General features: G+C 38.4%; 1 protein-coding gene across 7 annotated transcripts in view; it reads right to left on the reverse strand.

Annotated features, from left to right (window-relative positions):
* Nucleotides 1–20,623, reverse strand: part of LOC124171669 (inositol 1,4,5-trisphosphate receptor) — a 232,913-nt gene that overhangs the window by 23,727 nt on the left and 188,563 nt on the right. For all 7 annotated transcript variants that reach the window (XM_046550907.1, XM_046550904.1, XM_046550905.1 and 4 more), the window contains 7 exons: nucleotides 10,688–10,808; nucleotides 10,324–10,556; nucleotides 9,853–9,991; nucleotides 9,402–9,506; nucleotides 5,762–5,943; nucleotides 5,269–5,676; nucleotides 1,989–2,090 (listed from right to left, as the gene is read on the reverse strand). In XM_046550907.1, the coding sequence (XP_046406863.1) occupies nucleotides 1,989–2,090; nucleotides 5,269–5,676; nucleotides 5,762–5,943; nucleotides 9,402–9,506; nucleotides 9,853–9,991; nucleotides 10,324–10,556; nucleotides 10,688–10,808 (1,290 nt within the window). The remainder of the gene's footprint in view (nucleotides 1–1,988; nucleotides 2,091–5,268; nucleotides 5,677–5,761; nucleotides 5,944–9,401; nucleotides 9,507–9,852; nucleotides 9,992–10,323; nucleotides 10,557–10,687; nucleotides 10,809–20,623) is intronic.

Genomic DNA, 20,623 nt, shown 5'->3' on the forward strand with positions numbered 1-20,623 from the left:
TCATAAACATACAGTTATCTAAAAAATTCATTTTCCTCAATTTGAGGACAGAGACATTTTATAGGATAGTAAAATACTGTTTATAGTTTTTTTATTTTGCATAGTGACAGAGGTGATTAAATGAATACATATATGCAATGCATTTTATAGGGAAGAAAAAAAAGAAAAAAAGGAGAACCAATGTATGCCATGTGCGTGTATTGTGGCATGAAATTATCACGAGGAAGTGCTAAATCCACCTCACCATACTGAAGCATTTCGGGTGAAACACAAGTCGGTATATGATAAGAAAGTGACAAAATTTGGGCGAAACGCGTGTGATGAAAATATGAATTCAGTCAATGGCAGTGGGGTAGCCAGGAATTTCCTTGGGGAGGGGGGGGGGGGTCCAAAATCAGAGGGGAAAATTTTTAAACAACAGGGTACAAAGTAGAGGGTTTCAAACTACATAATTTTAACACCCTACATAATTGAAAAAAAAAACTTCATTTTTCAAAGAAATCTATTGCAAATTCACGATTTTTCAATATTTTGTTTCCTTTAAGGAAGGAAAGTAATTGTTTTTATATTTCAGGGGGTCTGGACCCCCCAAACTCCCCTTATCACTACACCACTGGTCAGTGGTTTATCCGAAGATTTTTCCTATTTTCTTTTCCAAACCCAAGCATAACAGTTTAGGTCCTCAGCATGTAAAGATGTTTTTCAAAACAACTTGAAAGCCAATAAAAATGATTTTTGAGTTTAAAAAATTTTAAAATGTGTATGAAAATCTAAAATGCATTCCTTTGATTGTATGTACCCAGAATAAACTTGAATAATTACTTTGTTTAATCGCAGGAATTTGAAAATGCATTTGGATTCGAAAATATCCGATCCAAAAGATCAGGCTCAGAAAATCAAGGATCCGATTCGAATCCGAAAAAATCCTGGATCCGTCCATCCGTATTATTTACGGCTAAAAACATCATATTACAATCAACCTTCCAGCCGGCTCCTGATCATCCTGATCATTGTGGATTAACTGGTGTGCTATTTTCTTCTCCCTACATACAAGCTTTCAAAGAAATTCTAGGAGCAACAATAATTAAACTGTTTAGAGGAATGATGCATTTCCATTTAAATGCATATGTAAATGTGTATACAATAACACCTCTACTTATGAACATCTGACTTACTAGTTTTCAAAGTCACGAACTTTCATGCCCAATTAAAAAACTCGAGCATGCCAGGAATTTCTCAATTTGCTGACATCTCCTCATAAGCACATACCTCATGTGAACTTACCCCTTCTTTTCACCGAGAATTTTGATTTTTTTTAAAAAAGAAAGCATAAGAAAAGGACCTTTCAAGTAGTGACATTTCCTCATTATCTCAACCTCATCCATGAACTCTGCACTGAAATATTCTACTCAAGATACACAAGACTAAAAATCCTAGCTGCCAATCGCCACTTTTTTCAATTTCCTCACAGAATGCGTCTCATCCTTTGTCGGCCATTACCATCAGCCTCTTGTACACACTCTTCTGTCTCACTTAAAAGATACGTATGATTTTCTCAATCGCCTTCTTTCAGCCTCTCTCCCTGTTGACAAAGGTGTCATAATGGCCACCATCGACGTGGCATCATTATATACTTTCATACCTGATGACAAAGGCCTCGCCTACCTTCTACACATTCCTCACAATCGACCTGCACCTCAGATACCTAATAAAATTGCAGCACCCAACTCAAAACGTCTTCATTCCTAATTGTTAGCATGAAATAGGCATTACCGGTGCAACTAGTTTAATAAAATTATTTTCATTCCATTCTGGTGGTTGTTCTTTAAAGCTGCAATGTATTCATTCAGAATATAAGAGTTCATTGCTGGAACCAAGTATCGAGAACCAGGAACTGATGGGGGGAGAACTGGACGGGTAACAAGAACCGGAAAAATTTAAGGACCAACACATCCTTAGTCCTAATGATACAATTTTATTATGCTTACTTCTTTTGGAGACACCCCATCTTCTCCATCAACAGAATCTTCATCACCTTCATCATCTTCGTCAAGAGTTTCCTGATGAAATGCACGGCATGAGACATCAATCTGAGAGAGAAAAGATGACTTAAGTGTTGGCAACTCTAAACACAAATATTGAGACATCAGTCCTATAAATTCAATAATTGGTGAGAATACATTGTTGAAATTCATCTAAAAATGAATAATACACCAACTTTATATTTTTCACACTTCAATACTTGTTACATCTCAACCAGTTCTAACATATCAAGTACCATTTTTAAGGGGTGCACGAGGACAAATGGTGAGGGTGAATGTAGGTGAAATGGAAGTGGTAGGAGGTGGGAGAGGCAGCAAATTGGAGGGAGTGATTGGGGGATGGTAGAGCAAAGGTTAGGGAAAGTGGTAGGGGGAGGGGAGGGTGGTCAAGGAACCAGCACTCATACATAGTAGCACTCATAAAAGTGGTGAATGAATGATAAAGTGTGGCAGAGCACAATATTGGCTTTTGCATATCAGATGAAGAGCATGGCAGTTCATCATACATATCTGCTCCATCCAAATATGACATTAAATTTTACGATGAAACGATAATTAATTTACTTTTCAGGCAGCATAAAAATTTAGTAAGATTCATATGAGGTTCCACTTTCATGACATACAAAAACCTGCATGTGGATCCATTAAAAAATTACTTAATGTTTTTCTCCTTAAGGTATGATATATTTAAAATTGGCCACACTCTTCCTCACCAGTGTCCCAGGAAGAATGTAAGCAATAATAGGGTAACTAAATGGGGATAACCTCATTAAAGAAATTGCATCCATAATTTTTTAGACTACTAAAAATTTCAAAATTTTCTATAGCATCCAATTTTCTAGCCCTGCCACAAAAATGCAAAAATTACAGGATTTGAAATTCATGCTTCAGAAATGGATTCTTATGACTCTGAGACATAAATAGAATTAATACTCCACAATTTCAAAATTTGCCTTTATCATAATTGAATGTACACAGATTTATCAACATCCAAGCTGAGAATTAATGTTTAGTCGTTTTTTGAATGAACCTGTGAGCCAAAGCACCACTGACATCACCAAACGTCCGTGTGCTGCTCTGCCCATGATGCTGAGCACAGTCAAAATAAAATCATGAATCTTCCAAAATTTACTTATTACCAAGATGGGTGCCCCATTCATTCAAAGAATATCTGAGGCCTTAGCTGGCATATTTTTTTATGAGACTGCATTGTATTGTAGTTCTATTTCTTTAATCGGAAGGCCGAGAAGTAGGTAGCTAGCCAATGAGACAACAACAGAGAGCAAAGGTGTGGGTAAAGGACGGAGTCAACTCAAGAGTTTTACCAGCTTCATATGGGATAGACCATTCAAAAACGGGCCATCAATTAACGGGTTTTTACAAATCAGTCTGCAGTTCCACCACCGATTGATTTTTTCTTCTTCTATCCATTCCCCTCCCATGTGAATTCAGCTTGTGTCATAATTGAAACCACAGTGGTGTCCTACTCAGGATGTTAAGTCTTCAGACCCATAAACCAAAATGAAGATAAAATATGAGAGTGAAAGTGATGCCTTTATACATGCACTGATTTCAGAAGTTGTTTCCAAGCCTGATTGTCTACGTCATTCTGAACCTTGAAGAGCCAAAACTTGAGCACACCTGACTCTTGACAATGACAGAAAATGAGAAAGGGCTACCTCATCAACCAAAATATCTGCAGCTTTAATTAATTGTTTCCAAGAACCGTGCATCTGTGGTTTTAAGGTGCAAGATGACAGGATTGCATGGTACTTACTCTCATTAGAGCTTAATGTTTATTTTTACAAAGTATTGCGGTAACCGATGACGCAGCTGGCTCATAGAACCACATTCCGCAGCGACAGTCTCTCATGCAACTTTGAGCAATGCGACTGTCAATCCCAGATCTGTTATCACCTCAATACAAATCCTGCGACATTTAGCCACAGATGGATAATTTTTTGAAACGAGCACTGATAGTTGTTCAGCTATGTTTTGTTAAACAAAATCATAACAACATACGCAAGTAAAGGCAAAAGGAATCTTATTCCTCTATGAAATAGCTCATACGATAGAAAAGCAGTAAATCAAAGTGAATATCAGAATAGGGTGGCTCCCTATTTTTTTTTTTAATTGCCTAAATCGAAAGATTATTACTCCTGGAGTACGTATTTCATGCTTTTAGATTTTTAAAGGACGATATCTATTTTTTGCAATTAAATGAAAAGTGAAAATTTTCAACAATGGGAAAATGTGACGGCTAAGTATGAATGCTGGGAAAAGTGCTTGTGATGTCATTCTAGTTCCAGCTGCAGCCGTGTGAGGCCACCTTAGTGCGAGGATATGAGCGCCAATATGATTCAGGTTGCTAGCACGTAGCAGAGTGCCCTGCTAGCAGGTAGCGCTTGGCTTAAATAAGGATTATTAATACTCTATCAAATGAAGGAAACTTTCCAACCATCGGCAATGTTAATAGGTGATTATTAAGAGAGGTTTCCCTGAGCTCTGTGCCTCATGCATGCATTGGTAATCTTAGACGATGTAAAACTCCTAACTACTCTATAAAATCTAGATCCCTCAAACGTCACGTGGAGTGGCATCACATGGCCACCAATCTGGCCTTTTTCAAAAGAGTTTAAAATTGACCATTGACATTCATCTAAACTGGGATTTCTAAAAGCAAATAATTTGTATATTATGAATACACTAATGTTGGGTAAAGAATTGCAATCACTGCCTTTTGTTTTCTTTGATGAAGGAAACTACCCTATTGAGGGGCTTCACCCTTCATCTCAGGATATAATGAGCACCCAATATAGCTACCAATTTTTCAGGGACTTCAAGCACTCTGTATACCAAGCTTCTACCACATGTGCAGACGATCCCCTCTTTATGATATTCATCCATTTCTAAGAACTGATCATAAAGTGAATTCCATTCATTTTACGTGGAATCAGCATTATTTCCAGACTATGATTCAGTTAAAAGAGCATCAGCTTATGAAAATGTTAAAATACCACTAAATATACTTTGCTACCAAACAAGGGGTAGAATTACATTATGTATTGATGACATATGTGAGTGGGGACAAAAGCAACATAATTTAAAATTTTCAAAAGCATGAGGAAAATCAGCTCAGACCGTAAACCAAATCCATTGCAAGTGAAACTCATCATGAAGCAGGGGTCTACTGCATTTACATATTACAAAAAGAAGTCCCACTCACCAATTGTCTTGGGTTCATGTTGTAAAGTATCCTCTCTGCATTCTCACTATCGCCTCTACTTTCCATGATGGCCAGCAACAGCTTTGATGCATTGTTCTTCAGTTCCAAAACTAAATCCATCCTGGATTTGCCAAGCGGATTTATGTCATTTAATATCAAAGCTGTTATGATATCTAGTCCATTAGATTCATGAGTAGCTATACAGTTCTGATTATCATGGCAAGGACCTTGACAATATTCTGTCAATGTTTCCAATGTTTGATTGATTAGGGTGACATTATTTTCGTTTATGTAAAGGCCAAGAAGACCCAAACCACCAGTGGTTGATCCACAGATACAGTCCAAGAACATCAAGGTCTCAGACACCAGATTGTAATTTGTTTTGTTATTTTGATTCCTTAATAGGTTCTGAAATTAAAATACCAAATCAGTCCTTTCCTTAAATAATTCTTTCACAGAGGGTTATGTATATGTGAATTATCATCTTCATTACCTGCAAATCTCTGTTATGGTTTTCACAGAGTAACTGAAGAAATCGTAAAATAGGTTGCATAACCAATACTTTAGCTGAAAGAGAATTCTGGTCCTCACGATCTCTATGTCTTTCCAGCTTCTCAGCCAGCATATCCTCCAATGCTGAAGCCGGTCCAAGAATTACAGGGCCAACTTCTTCACCTGCAGCAGAAGACCAGAGAGAGAAAAGATGAACCACAGGTGCCATGCGCTTACACTGTCATTACTAGGGTTTGTCCACACCTATCCAAATTGGGATGTGGGAGTTCAATGGAAACTAAAGCGACTTAATAGGGTGGTTTCCTATTTTTTTAATGGCCTAAATCGATTGATTATTACTTTTGGAGTACGTATATTACACATTTAGATTTTTAAATGACTATATCTAATTTTCACAATTAAATGAAAAGTGAAAATTTTCAACCGCGCAAAAAGGTGATGGCTAAATAAGAATGCTGGGAAAAGCCCATGTGACATCATTCTGGTTCCAGCTGCCGTCATGTGAGACCACCTTGGTGCGAGGCTATGAGCGCCAATACGATGCAGGCTGCTAGCAGGTAGCAGAGTACCCTGCTGGCAGGTAGTGCTTGGCTTAAATAAGGATTATTAATACCCTATCAAACGAAGGAAACTTTCCGACCATAGGCAGTTTTAATAGGTGATTTTTAAGAGATGTTTCCCTCAGCTCTGTGCCACGTGCATGCATTGGTAATCGCAGACGATGTAAAACTCCTAACTACTCATATAGAATCTAGGTCCCTCTAACGCCACGTGGAGTGACATCGCATGGCTGACAATCTGGCCTTTTTCAAGAGTTTAAAATTGACCATTGACATTCATCTAAACAGGGATTTCGAAAACCAAATAATTTGTATATTATGAATACACCCATGTCTCGTATAGCGCAATTTCGATTAGCGCAATTTCGATATAGCGCAAATTCGTTCCTCGGGGAAACATTGCAACGCAGTGTAGCCTAATCAAAAATCTTAAACGCTCTCGTGATAAAACGTGAACTTGCGCTAAGTACACACGAAATTTCTATCAATATACGCATATTAATATTATTTCTTGCCTCAAATCTTCTTTTTTGTTTATATATTAATCGAAATTCATTGCTGCGCAATTGCCAAAAGTATTACTCGTCATTGGGTCTAGATAGCCGGCCTACCGAAGATTTATCTCGTCTCCTTAACAGAATGATTATAAATAATTTAGATCGTTAATTAAGCGTGGGGCTAGTGGAAATGAGTTTTTTTTTCAGCAATACGGTTTGAGACGTATTTTTGCCGTCGTAGGTTACCGGGCGATTGACTTCCAGGTAGAGAGTCTACGCTGAAGCCTTCAAGGTCATCGGTATTCACGGGGGAGAAATGAAGCGGTGACCGAGTTGCGCATGAATAGCATCAACACATAAAAGGTTCCGCTATAGAGTCTTAAACACAATGGCTTCGTTCCCTCCCCGCAGTCATAGCCCTTCTGCGTCTCAGGAATACAGTTCAGCAGAAGAAGGTGATTTAGATAGAGCCATACAGAGTAAAAACCAAGAGAATATGGCAAAAAATAGGGATGCGTGTAGAAAAGTCAAGAATTTATCAAGAAAAACCATTAACCTAGAAGAGGACTTGAGAGAGGTTAATTGCTTTGAAAATGGAGAGCGTCAAAGCGATATTACGCGGAAGTTTAAACTCACGATGCCTTATTCTGAATAAAGACGAAGCTAAAATATCAGTGACCTCAGCCGCACCAACTTCAACCAAGCGGTCTACACATACGGAAAGTTCATGGTGAATCAGTACAAAAAGACGAGAGTGATAATCGCTCCGAGACATTAAGTGAAAGCTCCGGTTGGTTCCAGAATTTAAACGGCAAGCAGGTATTTTCAGTGCGGCGATATCAGGTGAATCTGCAAGTGTTGATAGCGCAGCCACCACAACATTTTCTGATGAACTCCAAGCTGTTATTGAAAGTGGCTCCTTTCCCCCTCAACTAGTTTTTAGTGTTGATGAGACGATATTCTTTTGGAAAAGAATGCATTCTCGTTCATTCATTTTCAGGGAAGGAAAACCTGGGTCAGGTTTCAAGGCATTTAAAGACTGTTTCACGTAGCTGCTAATGACTCGGAGGACTTCAAATTAAAATGATTTATCATTCATAAACTCCGCTAGCTATGAAATGGCATTTAAAGTAGTATTTTCCTGTCATTTCGATGAGCGACAAAAGGGCCTGGGTGACACATAGTTGTTTTTAGACTAGTTTGAAAAATCATCAACTGCCGGCAACGCATTACGATCCCCTAGGATAGCAGATGTTAGCCCACCCGCACGACAGGATGGAATTTCGAAAGCACGTAAGAATATTTTTTAACGTGAATAAAAGTCTTTGAATGCGTGAATACTATCTTTAAAGATGTTTTAAACTATAAATATTTATAGAAATAATGTTTTCTAAGGCTTTTTATGGGAATATAGATGTTTTAAAGGAAATTCAATACCCAAGACCTATGTTACCAGGAACGCATCCCTATCTTCCCTATGTTAAAACGCTCTCGTATAACGCAAATTCGTACAGCGCAAAGACCCCAACGAACGCATCCCTTGCGCTATACGAGACATGGGTGTACACTAATGTTGGGTAATGAATCGCAATCAATGCCTTCCTTTTTCATTTGATAAAGGAAACTACCCCATAGTCATGAAAATGTTGATTTATGAGTCAATGAATCAACAATACCCGATGGAGAATAACCACAATGAATTAATAAATTATATTGAAAACATTGATTCAAACAACATGATCAAAAGTTTGCAGAAATGGAAGGATTGCTACATCCTCGAGGGCACTCATAATTCACTTCTTTGCAATTTGATAGGAATCTCTCTCCCCACAGCCAATAGCCCTCTTAAAAGGAACATTCACCGGGTTCCCCTTCTGATTTGGCTCAAATTAGGTAGGATGGTAGTTTACCACAACAAATGAACACAGCAATTTTTCCAGTACCCTCATAGCCTTGAAGTGGAGTAATTATCTTACCAAGTGGCATATTGTAGGCAAGGGGCACCTCACCGAAAAATGAGTTGCGGGTGCAGGCCACTTCCGCTGCATTGCTCCTCTCCGACCCCCAGAGAAGTCCTCTCCACCTAGCAGTGTCCCTCTGTACGTCCCATTTGTAATAGCAGGGGATGGGGTGACATTGTATACCAAATGGAAACTCCGGCTGGCAGAGGCACACCGCCCTTTCGTTTGTAATAGACCCCGAAGATCCCTCACAAGGTATCAACATCCCTGACATTTAGCATTTCTCCTCACAAGTATTTCCCTGATTCCCTTACTTGTGGCCACCCTCATTGAATTTTTAAACTCGTCGAGGGAATATGTACTTCACACGAAAAAGATCTGGTTTTTTTATCGCAGGTTCACTCAAGTTTCCAACCAGGTGAGAGAGACCATCAAATCCAATGTTTCTAGGTCCGTCACATTCCTCATACTGAGCGAATGCCAATAATAAAATCATTTCCTGAGGACAAGGAACTTGATAGACCTCAAAACATTGGATCAGATGCATTCTTTCGCCCAGCTGGAAACCTGAGAGACCTTTATCCACTCTGCAAGAATCTTACCAGATGAACCTGTTCGAGCACCAGCATAAGACTGTGAAGTGGCAATGGCAGCCTGACTGAATTCTTCCCTCAATTCATCCGTTATGATGATTCCATTTGGTTTCCCTGAAACAGAAAAATTTATCTGCCTGCATTTATGAACAAACAAGAAATACAAAAAGAAATGTACACCCTCCAATTTGTGAACACAAGTATAATTTTTAAGTCATGGGTAAATTTATTGAAATCCTGAGAATGAAGGTTTTACTCCAACTTAGGGTTTTTGCTCAGGTGATACATGTTACATCAAAACCTAGTGATTTCAGCCTCTGTGCCCAACAAATGAAAAGCCATAAGTTAACTTATTGTTACCCATCACCATATCTTGGAAGTACATGACTCATCTGAACAGCCTAAGAGGAATAATGAAATTCAACTAGAAGCTGAAGAGAGTCACATTCATGTTACAAACCTGCTCTCTTCTTCGACAGCTTCTCCAGTTCTTTTCCTTGCTCTTTATCTTCATGTGCTTTTGCAGCCATATCGGATGTGTTCACAGTCACTGTTGACTTGATTTCCTGTTGGGCATCTTTCATCTTATCATAAAATACCTGCAAATAAATGAAAAGCCAATATACCAAATGCATTCAATAGGTAAACATATTTATCCATGAAAGACACAAGTACTTCCCAATCCTACATAATCCTTATAATCATGATTCCAAGTCCACCACATTCCTTATTCTTAGTGAATGCTAATGAATGAACCATTTCCTGAGGATGAGGAACTTGACTGACCACAAAGTCATATTAATAGGGTAATGTCATCTACATACCTAAATTTTTTATGTGATTCAAGGAAATAAAAGTACTAGTCAGAAAACATGACAAGATGGAATGGAAAAAATGCATATTTCAAAAGAAAGACCACTTAATGTGTCACCTTGAAAAAAGCCTGGCTGAGATCACCACCCATTAGTTTGCTGTACATGCTCTTCTGAATAATTGGATTGCCACCTTCAAGGAGGGCTATACCGAGCTCGACAGCTTCTTCAAAAATTGATGGCGAGTGAACAGATTTAATGACAAGCTCCACCACAAGGTCAGAAGCTCCTTCTCGGTCCAAATGGCTCTGGACTTCGTGAAGGGTACGGCCAGCTCGGCTAAGAATCTTGGCTGAGGCCATAAAACAGTACAATCAATCACAAAACAATTAGAATTTTTAAACAAACATGAAACACTAGATTGATTATTTCACATTTCAATTAATAATTCACCAATGCAAAGAGCTATTCAGGTAACCTTACCTCCTGGGCCATGCGTCACTGGAGGCAACTGGAGAGAAATACCTAGTTCAACAGTTTCTCGTTTCTGCTGGAAGGCTTTTCCAAAATACCTATTCAAGAGACTGTTCCTTAACACATCCCCCTGTAAATATAATTGGAGCAATTAAGGAGCTGATGAAGGCATGAAACTATACTCTAACATCTTCCAATACTTAAAACACCAGTAATAATGGTAAACTGGTAAATGTGAGCATAAAAACTTAGTTTCCAATCAGAGTACACATACTTAAATGACTCAATATGAATACATTTCTAGCATGCATACTTATACTTCACAATACATCAATAAACCTGAGTTTCTCACATACTAAAATTGTATCACCACCATAAAAAAATGAAATCAACCTAAATGACAATACCAGCATTACAACAAACACAATACAGCACTACTAAATAGCGAAATAGGGTATATTTTAAATATTAGAAGTAAATAAACCATGCTTTTACCCAAGGAATCATTTTTGGGGCAGAGTATCCCCTTTTACAATAATGATGTGTATTCATGAAAGACACGTGAATCTGCAGACAAAAAAAGGATGCTTACAGAAACATTCTAGAATAGGAGAAATTTTCCAAGGGAACAAAATATGCGCTACTTTTAACAAAAAAAATAAAAAAAGCAAGTTTTCCTAAGGGATCCATGTTTTATGAAGTAGAAGATCATGGGCAGATACATAATGAGGGGGGAAAAAGGATTCCCTGTTTAAAAAGATTAGAAATTGATGTAAATTGGTTCATGAGATTTGCTGATATATAGACCGTATTTGCACGAATCTAAGACGAGGTTTTTTTCCCTCGCAACTCCTGCGGAAAAGAGGGTTCGTCTTAGAATCGGATGCAAAATTTTTTACGTCAAGCGGGTTGCATAATTTATGCCGGAAAAATCATGGACACCTGAGGTTGCCACCTGATAGCTATACAACGAAAAATCAACATCAAAAATAGCTTAACAGTAACTTAGCATATTTAATTTTGCGTTCAAGTAAAAAAAATCCATTTTTGGGCAGCAGGCAAAGATTCGGCGCGTGCCGATCAGTCGCCGGGTGCACTTCTGCCGAGTCCGCGAGATTGCCTGCTTTACCCTGGGTTCGGCTCCATTCAAGTTAAAGCTCGATCAACTCACAAAATTTTCGTGTGATTGGTTACAATTTACCTAAATTGTAACGTTAAAGCCTCAATGCCGTAGTGGGATAAACTGCTACAAAGTCGTCGCATTTTTCTCAGAGCAACGGTAAGATGGCAACATGATTTGCCTCTGATTAAAGAAATCGATTTAGTTGTGATTCCGTGCCTTTCAGAGTATTACAATGGCAGAGAAAAGAAATTATTACACTGACGCTTTCAAAAGAAAAGTTATTTAGTGGAACTCCGATCTATCGTACCCGTATTGATCATTTTTCCGCATTCATCGTTCGCCGTTTCTGGTCACAAATAAGGTTCCATATAGACGATGTAATTTTTTCCCGCATCTCAAAAGTATCGTTTTTACCGCATTGATTGTTTGAAGATGGTGGTCCCGACGTATAATTTTCCCACATCAATCTTTTGACGAAAATGAGACGAAATAAATACAATGTGTCATTTACTACAGGCACATAGATTAAATATTCCCCACGAAATGAAATCACCATTGGGAGAAGCTAAAAGCCTTGGGGTAGTAGCATAAGCGCATTTCCCAAGATCCGCTATCCACCTCCATACATCTCTAGCCTCCCCCTCTGACGCTTTCCTCTTCTCCAAAATCAAACAAATGGTCCCAGCTAGCGCAGGGATCGTATTACGAAGACCTTAGCTTCGAAAAAAATATCAAGTTACACGAGAACAATACAAACGCGTTTCATGCCCCCCTTTGACTGACCTTTTTCACCCACTGTCCTTTTTCAGCCTACTTGCTTAAAGTTCCCGGTTTCTGGAGGTCAACCGCTGCATCCAATCACCTATTAGCTCATAAGGTGTCTAACAATGAATTTCGGCAATTGGTATTATACTTTTATTAGGCTGGAATATGTGCAATGTGCTCGTAATTCAAAAAAGAACGAGACCAAACACGACGTATTTCTAACGTTATTTAAGCATTTTTAAGCAAGGAACTAGTTGGAAAAATACGATGGTGATTTTTGGCAAAACTCGATATCCTCGTTGCTGAGCTTCTTGGCAGTTAATGCGGCATTTTTTCCGAAAACAGGATATCAGGTTATTATCAGTTATCAATTTACGAGTTATACCATAAGTCTCACTTGTCAGAGTTACTGAGGAAGGGATATCTTCTCAGGATATTTTGTTCCTCCCTACTAACAATCCGAATTCATCCGCCCATCTGACGCTACGCTAATTAGAGAAGAATGGGTAAGTTGCCCTATCTTTGGGACAAAAAATTTCATGGCGCAGTCATATGGTCATGCTTCACCCCCTGCAGTATGCTCTGTGTACGCCGAACGCGATAGCATAGCTCGTACGAGTGGTTACATACTTTCCAGGGTGGCTTGCCTTCATACCACGGAGTGTTTTCCGTGTGGGTTTAATAAAGTCAGGTTTCATTTTCACTAGTTTAATTTTATTCGTCTTCGGACCATGGCCCCTCCGAAGAAACTATTAGTCGAATCAACAATAAGACCTAAGTGTCTCGATTAAGTACCACTATTCCTGTCATTACGTGCAAAAAATCCTGCGTTTCCTGGGACATAGGCAACATAGCCAAACATTCGCGCATTGATTGTTTTCCCCTAGAAAATTTTTTTCCCATGGTGGAGTTCCAAAAAAGGGGGGGTCGTCTTAGAATCGTGTTCGTCTTAGATTCGTGCAAATACGGTACCTACTATTAACATTATGCACATTGATTTGATTAAGAATATTCTTAACATTAAAGCCATAGGAAATTTTCCACATAAGACTAATATCTGGAAGGGAGATGGAAATCTATGCATCTGAGTACAAATCTTTGGCTGATCTAACCTCTAAGACAACAAGCATATCCATAGCAAAACTGAGCTCATTATATCAGCATTTTCAAGCAGACAATTCAATCATGGCAGCTGATGCTCCCTTAACATGTTACATGCCTTAATGGTACAAAATAACAAATAATATGAGAGAAATTACAGCAAATACGAGTGAAGACAATCCACAAACAGCATTTTGATATACATTCATTATGTTTTAACTACTTCATTTGAAACAAGTCCTTTAATTTGAAACACGAAATACTAACTCATGAGAATCTAATTACATACCTCTTTAAAAATTTACTAATCTAATGAGCCTAGTAAATTAGCAAGAGGGATAATCGTGTTATACACTTTCTGTATATACAACCCAAGAGTAACTTAAGTAAAATTTTAAATAAAACTTAATTTTTACTGCCAAACAAAGTAACTTAGAGACACAAAGATACATAGGCAGATTTAGGGGGTTGGGTGAACGTGCCCCCCCCCCCCCCCAGACACTTAAAAATAGACAAGATTTTTAATATGGTTATTATTATGTTGGTTTTGTTTGTGTATTTCGGAACCTCAAACATTTAATTTAATTATAATAATTTTCATATAAAAATAAAGAATATTGTGCACAGCAATTTTTCTAGGTTGGTTTAATTTCAAATATGAGAAGACCGATTGCCTGTCAGGCCCTTGTGCCCCCCTCCCGAGAAAAAATCCTCAATCCACCCTGTGAAGCATATATGGCCAGTGCATGCTACAGCCAGCCAATTCCTTTCTTACATCACCCTGGATGCAATTTCATCGTTACGGAAAAAATATAATGGTTTAAATACTATGAAAATGTTTAGACACCATAATGGTTCCACCAGTGTCCTGAAAAAATACTGTTTTTACAATAAACAACAAAAGTAAATTGGCCACAAAAATATCACATGAAATATACAAGTAGGGATGGGTTGGTTCGGTTCTTGGTTCCACCCGTTATTGATGCCAGAACTTGCACTGGCACCAAAATGTATTGGCACTGAAATAATTGGCACAAAAACCTGTTTGACCTCTTTTCATTTGTTTCATGATGAGGAATCACTAAAAATCTGTGACAAAAAATCTTTGGTGCATTAAAGATTTGGTTAATGAGCCAAAATGTCACTTTAGTTACTTTGCATTTACTATAATTAGATTACAATATGGTTAAGATAGACATTCTCATTGGTGCCCTTGACATAATTTTGAAGCCTTCAAACACATGACTTATTCTTCGTTCATAATTAATAACCAACATAAATCATGAAAAATAAGGTCTCTTTCATGCTAGAAGGGAAGTAATCATTTGAAAATATCTTAGAGCAGACAACAGGCAGCAATTTTGAAAAAAGAAAAATCAGGATTGTATGAGGATGGCTACCAATACAAGGCACCTACATTACGTGCACTGTTTATCTTGTATTTCGCATGCAGTGCATGATTTCAATTTGTACCCACAGCTTGAAGGAGCAGGTAGAGGAAGCTGTATGGGAGGGGTGGAAAGAGGAGAGAGTGATAAACAGGGAATTGTGCACAGGAAGGGTGGCTCACAAGAGTGGGAGAAAGCATGCACAAAGAAGCTACAAATACCACGGTAAACGTCACTTCAGTGGCAATATAAGTTTGCACCTCGGAAGGTCCAAGTTCCCTACCCTACATGCTGATTGCCTTCTCTCACAGTAAACAAATCACATTTACATACAAGCCCAATTCCACAAGGATTGTCTGAATCAATGATTTGATCCTCTCTGGGATCACTACACGGATAGCTTTTCTTGCACCATAAAAATGGTGGCTTTCAGCAATTAAATTCCCACTTTGAAGGAAGATTCTTGCTGGTGGAAAGCATGTGCTTTTTCTGCAAAAACATATGTTTCCCACGAAGGACACCTTGCAAATATTGCCAGATTATGGGTGTTTCCAGATTTGGGGTCCTCGACTGTAGGCTTTCAGATGAGCGCTGCCTAGTGATTTAATCGGTGCAATAGGAGGGAACACTCACAATTAAAAATTGGTTTTCGTTATTTGAAACCAAAAAGAAATGAATAAAAAACACACACACCAAATTACAGCGCTCAAATTCGATTTTTTACTGAGATAAGTAGCTTTGAAAGTCCGCTAGGAGCTTTGGCACGCTCACGATGCGGAACGTATTTCTATTGGCTGACGACGCGTGACATGTGAACCTCATGAATGTCGCATGAGTAACGCTTGAAGAAGCAGTAAACACATTGGGTTCATGGAAATAGTGGCCAAAAATTTATCATCATGGCAAAACAGCAAATTTGATCTGATACAAATTTTTAAAATTTAGAGAAAAATGGTGGATAAAATCCTGGTGTTAGCATTAACGTACAGTTTGAAGTCTGGCGAAAGGAGTCACACATTATATTTTATTATTTGACAATTATTCCATTTTGATTAATGATAGTTCAAACTATTTGCTAGTATTCATTAAGTATACATTTGCCTCCGGTTTCTCTGTTTTAATATAAGATTTGCAAAGTTATCCGTGCTTATTATTTACTATTTGTACTTCTATTTATAAACCGTGAGTCAAATGTGCTTATTTCTGCTTATTGTGAGTAATAAGATATTGTAGTATTCCTGGAGTTGAAATTATCATGTATCTTACTTTGTACTATTTGACACATCACCAGGTTAGCAGCAAAGACCCTTTCCGTTGCAGTGGCTGTCTTTTAACGCACAAGATAGAAACAGTGAAAACCAGGGAAAATATGCAGTAAATGCACATGAAATAATCATTATATCCAACATAAATTGAAGCACAATGATATATTTGTAATTAAAAAGGTAAAATTTCCTGTTAAGTGCCTATATATTTGAGCACATACAAAATTTTTGCGATGTGCGGCCAAAGACAACAAAAGGAGTGATAGAAACTAAATCCCTTTGAGAAGCAGAAGAGACTTAGACTTACATTAATATGGCCCTCACAAATTCTATAACAGCCTATCTCTGAAGGAATATGCTGTCTCCGTGCAGCATCATATCACTGCCTTCCTAGGTCTGGGTCGTTTGGCACCATAAAAAAATAATTGTTTGGTGTTTAACAAGAGGTAGATTCACATCTCGGCACAAAACAATATACGTCAGGTTTCCTCCCACTCATTCAAATTCTCCGTTTTATCTACTATTTATTTATACTTGAAGTAATGCATACGACAATGCACTCCTTATGCAAGCAATGCAGATATCATGAGGTTCACTTGTATTGGCGTTGCCCGAGAAATACGTTTTTGGCACGGAATTAAAGTTGAAACTTCAAACTGCTCTAGGGGCGAAATTATTTAGTGCTAAATGGTAAAATTTGGCGAGAGCCTTTCTTACACCAATTGCTTCATAAATCAAACATAATATTTGGTAGTGTAATCACTTCTACTGCAAGCATTAAATTTATTATGCTAATACATTAAGTGGTTGGCAAAATACACATCATATATGTAGTTATTATTTTCATCATCACTGGTAAAATGGGTGACCCCTTTAACTTGCAAGTGATGCAGTGCCCTGAGGAGATTTACCTAGTAGTACCTATGTATTGAGCTTCTGCATTGGCAGGGACTTCCTGGCCTTGGCTGTATCCATATTATATTGTATGTTACTCATAGGCCTTTTAACGTTAAGCAGCCAATTACTGGTTATAACATGATTCTTGCAATGCCATACTCACAACTAAAATGAGCTTTTACTATAATTACCCAAAAAGATTTTTAGGGCAGGACCTCAGCCTTCCACAGCACTCAAGTCAACACTTGAAGATTCCCCAGATTCAATGGAATATATAGTGTACAGCGAGTAGAGCATATTGCAAGAATTGCATTATAGCAAGTGATAGTCCTTGTACATACCAATAAATGGCCCACTTTTAAATGAAAAATTAATATCAGAAATGGCAAGGCCAGTTCCTTCCACAGTATCTGCTCTGTATTACAACAGAAATCTCACAAGGGTGACACACAGGTAAGCAAACATCAACTACAGTGGAAGCTGGTTTTAGTGAGTATGCCATATAGAGAGAATCGCGATCACATTATAACGAATGATTGGCAGTGTATTGTTCAAACTATAACGAATTGAAAAACCATGGGTAGTGCGAGAAAGAGAAGTCTGTGCCACACTATGTACTTAGTATTGCAATGTATATTAGAGCAGTGCATCCATGATAATCTAGAAAGTTCTCGGAGTCACTCATTGTACCGGTAACTGTGGAAAAGATAACTCCAAAAGGAGGTGCCAGAGGCTAATTTCATCACCCAATAAGCATCTCAGCATCATGGACACAATACACATAACCTAGCTGATTACATCGTTATGTACAACTCAACTGATTTCCCAGCTTTAGGGCGTGGGGTCTATGAAAGATCCACAGCATTAAACAAATGTACCTTTGTGTGGGGAGAAGCTTCAGTCTGTGTGCCGGGCTGCCTGTCATCGATCTGGGACAGTGTCCAGAGCTCTTCTAGTCAAGCTCATCAAAAACATCTCAAAAAATTGATAAATGTTATCTTAAGCAAAAATATGTTTATGGCCAATGAGATTATGAGCCATCCCCAATCCCATTCCAACAAGGGTGGGTACCTAGTGACCACTAGCAACCTCAGTCATACAGTCACAGCAATTATACAAAAGAAAAACTTCAACACCACTTGACACTATTTTATCTTCTTTATCCCACAATATATCAATATGGCTTCTTTCACAACAACCCCTTGTTTGTCTCTCTGCAACCAACTCAGACACACCTCTCAAGGCTCAGTCGCTGGAAGAAAATGCAGTTGAGTGGAAAAAGTGTGTCCCACTTCCACCTTTTCATTGGTTCATTCCTACCTCTTCGCCTGAGCCCATGGTCTCACCACTATGCCAAATCCATCTATCTTACTCCACTATTTCTGAGCAAAGTTACCTCTCACTAAGATATGTATGTCGTTGCAAATTCTCATAAGAACTCAGTCATTATAAGTTTATCACATTCTATTTGGGATGTCAAAATAGTTACCTTTGCTTGACTTACCACCCTGAGAACTTGAATGCATCACTTACACTCTCATCGCTTTTTACTTGTTAACTCTTCTCCATCTAACTAAACTCATCAGCATGGACCAAGCAACCAGTGAATATTTGAGGTTCATTATGATTTAGAGGGGTGTAGGAGTTGTCCGGAAGGCATTTCGGGTGAGATTTTCTCACTATATGACAGGGGTGGGAGTTCACATGCTCTTATAGTCTGAGAAGAGGAATTCAGGTTCTAAGAAATAAGAAGTTTTGAGGGAGACAATGATAGAATCCAATTCACAACATCTGTAATAGCAAAGCAGTTATTTGCCGCCTACAAGGTCATTAAGTTTTGCTGGTGTCGTACTTGAGGCCAAAGAAGACTTTTTAGACAGCAAAAACAGAGGGGCAGGAACAAATATAGTAATTCTACTGATTCTTCTTCATCTCCTGCACAATACATTCATTGGGAAAAATCTGTAGAAAATACAATTGTTCAACCCAATCGAAAACAATATTGACTTTAAGCAAACCACCAAACCACCATGAAGTAAGTTTGCACAGTAAAACTTCTACATAACGGATCTCTATACAGTATACATTTAAGGAAACTTTCCTAATACAAAGTCATTGGCTTTGTCCCGGGACAAGTCCAATGGACAAAGCACACAAAAGAACCTCCTGTAATGAACCTCTCCAAGAAAGAAAACTCCCTACAACAAAGTCTGCACTTGGGCCCAAAACGAAGAAACCTCCGGAACGAATTATTGGGAAAAAAAGTACTATTTTGCATTTACTAGTAATTTTTTCCATTACTGTTTATGTAATAAGTAGGAAGTGGAACCGCAGCAGAGAGTACTGCATCATAACCGTTCCTCTCCAAGCTTCAAAGGGTTTACATCCGAGACCTAAAGAATAGAGGGTGTGGCGGAAACTTGACTCTCTGGTGAACGCCACAGTCAACTCAGACAAATCCTACCCTAAGAAATGTGCAAGAGAAACCTGAGCTCCGCTCTGCTTGCCCTCCAACCATTGCTTCCCTCCGCTTGGCCCCATCTATTGCTCTACTCTATGTGGCTCCATCAACATATTGCTCCGCTCCGTGCGACTCTGTATATTGCTTCCCTTCGAACAGTTTTGTCTATTGCTTCGCTCTGCACGGCTCCGTCTATTGCTCCGCTCTGCATTACTGGATATACAGTGACAAGGCATGGACTCAAATATTACCTGGTGTGCTCACTGATGGCCCTGCATTTTGGCACAAAGGAACGAACGGGTGCCAACAGAATACCAATCGTGTTCAGAGTCTGAGGAGGCTTAGTCATCTGCGATAGCCACTGTGACCTCAGTGCATTGCTAACTGCCACATTTTTACCCATGGTAACTAACACCCCCCAACTAACTTCCATCGTCATTTATTGATACATAGCACATACCGGTCATAAACATAGGTATTTAATGGTATTTCAACGGGATTCCAACAGTGCGTTTTAATTCGTAAGTCCAAAGGGCAATGTGAGCCCTTTCAAGCATAATTGCTGCATAAAACTGCCTATCTTAATTGACTTAAATCATTGCACTCCAAGAATAATATCAACTATACACTCAGGAAAATTACAGAGTGCTTTAAAATATGTAATCTATGAAAAAATTAAAAATTTTAATTATAAATATGCAGAGTGAAAATTAAGTAGCAATAGCCACCTTATTTGATGATTAATAATAAAAACTGTATATCATCAATATTGGAAAGGTTTTTTATGGTGAATTAAGCAAGATCGTCCAATTTACTCCACTTGCATCCTAAAGCACATGGAACACTTGGATGCCCCTGCGATGATGCGACCCGAAAATTGCCTTTATACAATGAAACCCACTACGGCAAAGTCATGGTTTTATTCGGTCCCAACAAATTCGTTTA

This window comes from Ischnura elegans, chromosome X (genome assembly GCF_921293095.1).
Source record: "Ischnura elegans chromosome X, ioIscEleg1.1, whole genome shotgun sequence".
Taxonomy (NCBI): Eukaryota; Metazoa; Arthropoda; class Insecta; order Odonata; family Coenagrionidae; genus Ischnura; species Ischnura elegans.